Raw genomic sequence first — 1,842 nt, 5'->3', positions numbered from 1 at the left:
TACATCAGAAAAATTAGGCATTTTTAGTTTACATAGATTTGGTAAATTTCACATTTTCTAAAATTGTACTGGCCACTGATAAACGATTTACTTAAGAATATATTACTCATGTGCTAAGTACATACATTTTTTTAAATTTTTTACTTTTTTTTATTTTTAAATATCTTGAGTTGTCATTGATTAAGTTAATCGGGTTCACAGGTATACCCAAGAAATATATTTCTGTTTATTATCGTTCTTATGATTGATCTTGTGTCTACAATGCATTAGATAACTGTCTTAGTTTTTCCTTAATCCAGACCAAGAATTCCTTGTCAGAAATTTAAAAGAAAAACATACTCTTTATAAGTAAATATTTAACATAAATGTACAAAATCTGATAGCTAAATCTTGTACAAATGATAGTAATCACCTAAGATTATTTTATATGTTTTTCTCCAGAAATACTGATTTTTTAATTAAGAGGTGTTATATCACTCCTCTTCAGGGGTTATCAGAAACCCTCCTAATTCTTAAATAGATCTGACTCCGAGTGTCATGAAGGGGTGAGGACTTTGGATATCGCTAGAGAACTTTTGTTTTTAATTCAGAAGCATTTAGAATCCAGATGAATCTAATTGTTCATTGGAAACTCTAGTTCTTATCATGATAATAATATAAAAGGTGTAAGCAAATAAGGAAGGTTATTATGTCTCTAGTCTGACCCTATTATTTTTTCTTTTTGGGGGGGGCAGTTAAAATGTTACTACATCATCAAAAACTCCCCTTGTCCTCTGTCTCTCACTGAAATATAGGCAACTATTGTTTACTGAAAAACCAAATAATCAGGCTTTCATTAAAGAAGCATTTACTTCCTAGAACTTCTGTTCTCCAGAAATGCTGCTAGCTCTTTTGATATTTAACAGGTGTGATGGGGGAGTATGAGCCAAAGATTGAAGTGCGTTTTCCAGAAACAATACAAGCTGCAAAGGATTCGTCTGTAAAACTGGAATGCTTTGCCCTTGGAAAGTAAGGCTGTTTTGTTTGGTATTGTTTTGTTTTCCTGTTTTACATTTTTTAAAACCTTTTTGTTATTCAACCATTACTCTAAGGTAAATTACAAAATAGATTTTAAATGCTGGGCCAAAGTGGAACTTTCTGATTGAAATTTAAACAAACATGTCTAATACTCTGAAAATGATTGGGGCTGAAATTCTTCCCTGGATGTGCTGACATTTCCTCTAGTTTGAGCCTAATGAGACCCATTTAGTGAGGGTAATCATTGCCCTTGCATAAGATGATGGGCATATTATTCACTCCATCTTGTCCTGCGTCCAGAAATACATTGCCTGGAGTGTCTGCTTGCTTAATTAATCAGCAATTCCTGAGAATGATAAACCTGCCCTGCTCATTTCCAATATAAGACCAATTAAAGGCCATTGTTCATAGTAGATAATGAGAACTGAACCAAACCTGCCCTGGCTGGTAGAAGTCTTTGCTTTTACTGAGATAAACATTTATTAGTATCATATTTTGAATTTTTTAACCCAGATATATGTCCTTAATTTTGCTTGCCATAACCAGAATACCTCTATCTTTGGTGATGTTTGAGTTTACTTTTATACCAATGAACATTACTACCCAAAAGGCAGAAAAGACCTGTATGTCTTAAACATGAACGTTCCTATGAACTCCCTGGGCATAAATTGGAATTCTTGTTCTGTAGGTATTGCGTGTGATTTGATGTAATTTCTACTAAGATAGCAGGGAAAATTGATTCTTCTGGCCTACAAAACATATTGAATTTCAAGAAATTTAATTCTTACTAGTAGCTTAAGAACTTATTTCAGAATTAAAAGAATT

The 1,842-nt window shown here is 32.7% G+C and overlaps 1 protein-coding gene across 1 annotated transcript in view; it reads left to right on the top strand.

The window, feature by feature from the left end:
- LOC123521652 (contactin-6) overlaps positions 1-1,842 on the top strand; it is a 470,227-nt gene that overhangs the window by 295,170 nt on the left and 173,215 nt on the right. Inside the window, exon 7 of the mRNA XM_045289898.1 lies at positions 906-1,008. Within this exon, the coding sequence (XP_045145833.1) occupies positions 906-1,008 (103 nt within the window). The remainder of the gene's footprint in view (positions 1-905; positions 1,009-1,842) is intronic.

This window comes from Echinops telfairi, unplaced genomic scaffold (assembly GCF_000313985.2).
Source record: "Echinops telfairi isolate 266 unplaced genomic scaffold, ASM31398v2 ScPeMD7_31;HRSCAF=116, whole genome shotgun sequence".
Classification (NCBI taxonomy): domain Eukaryota; kingdom Metazoa; phylum Chordata; class Mammalia; order Afrosoricida; family Tenrecidae; genus Echinops; species Echinops telfairi.
This window is presented reverse-complemented; position numbering and strand designations above follow the sequence as displayed.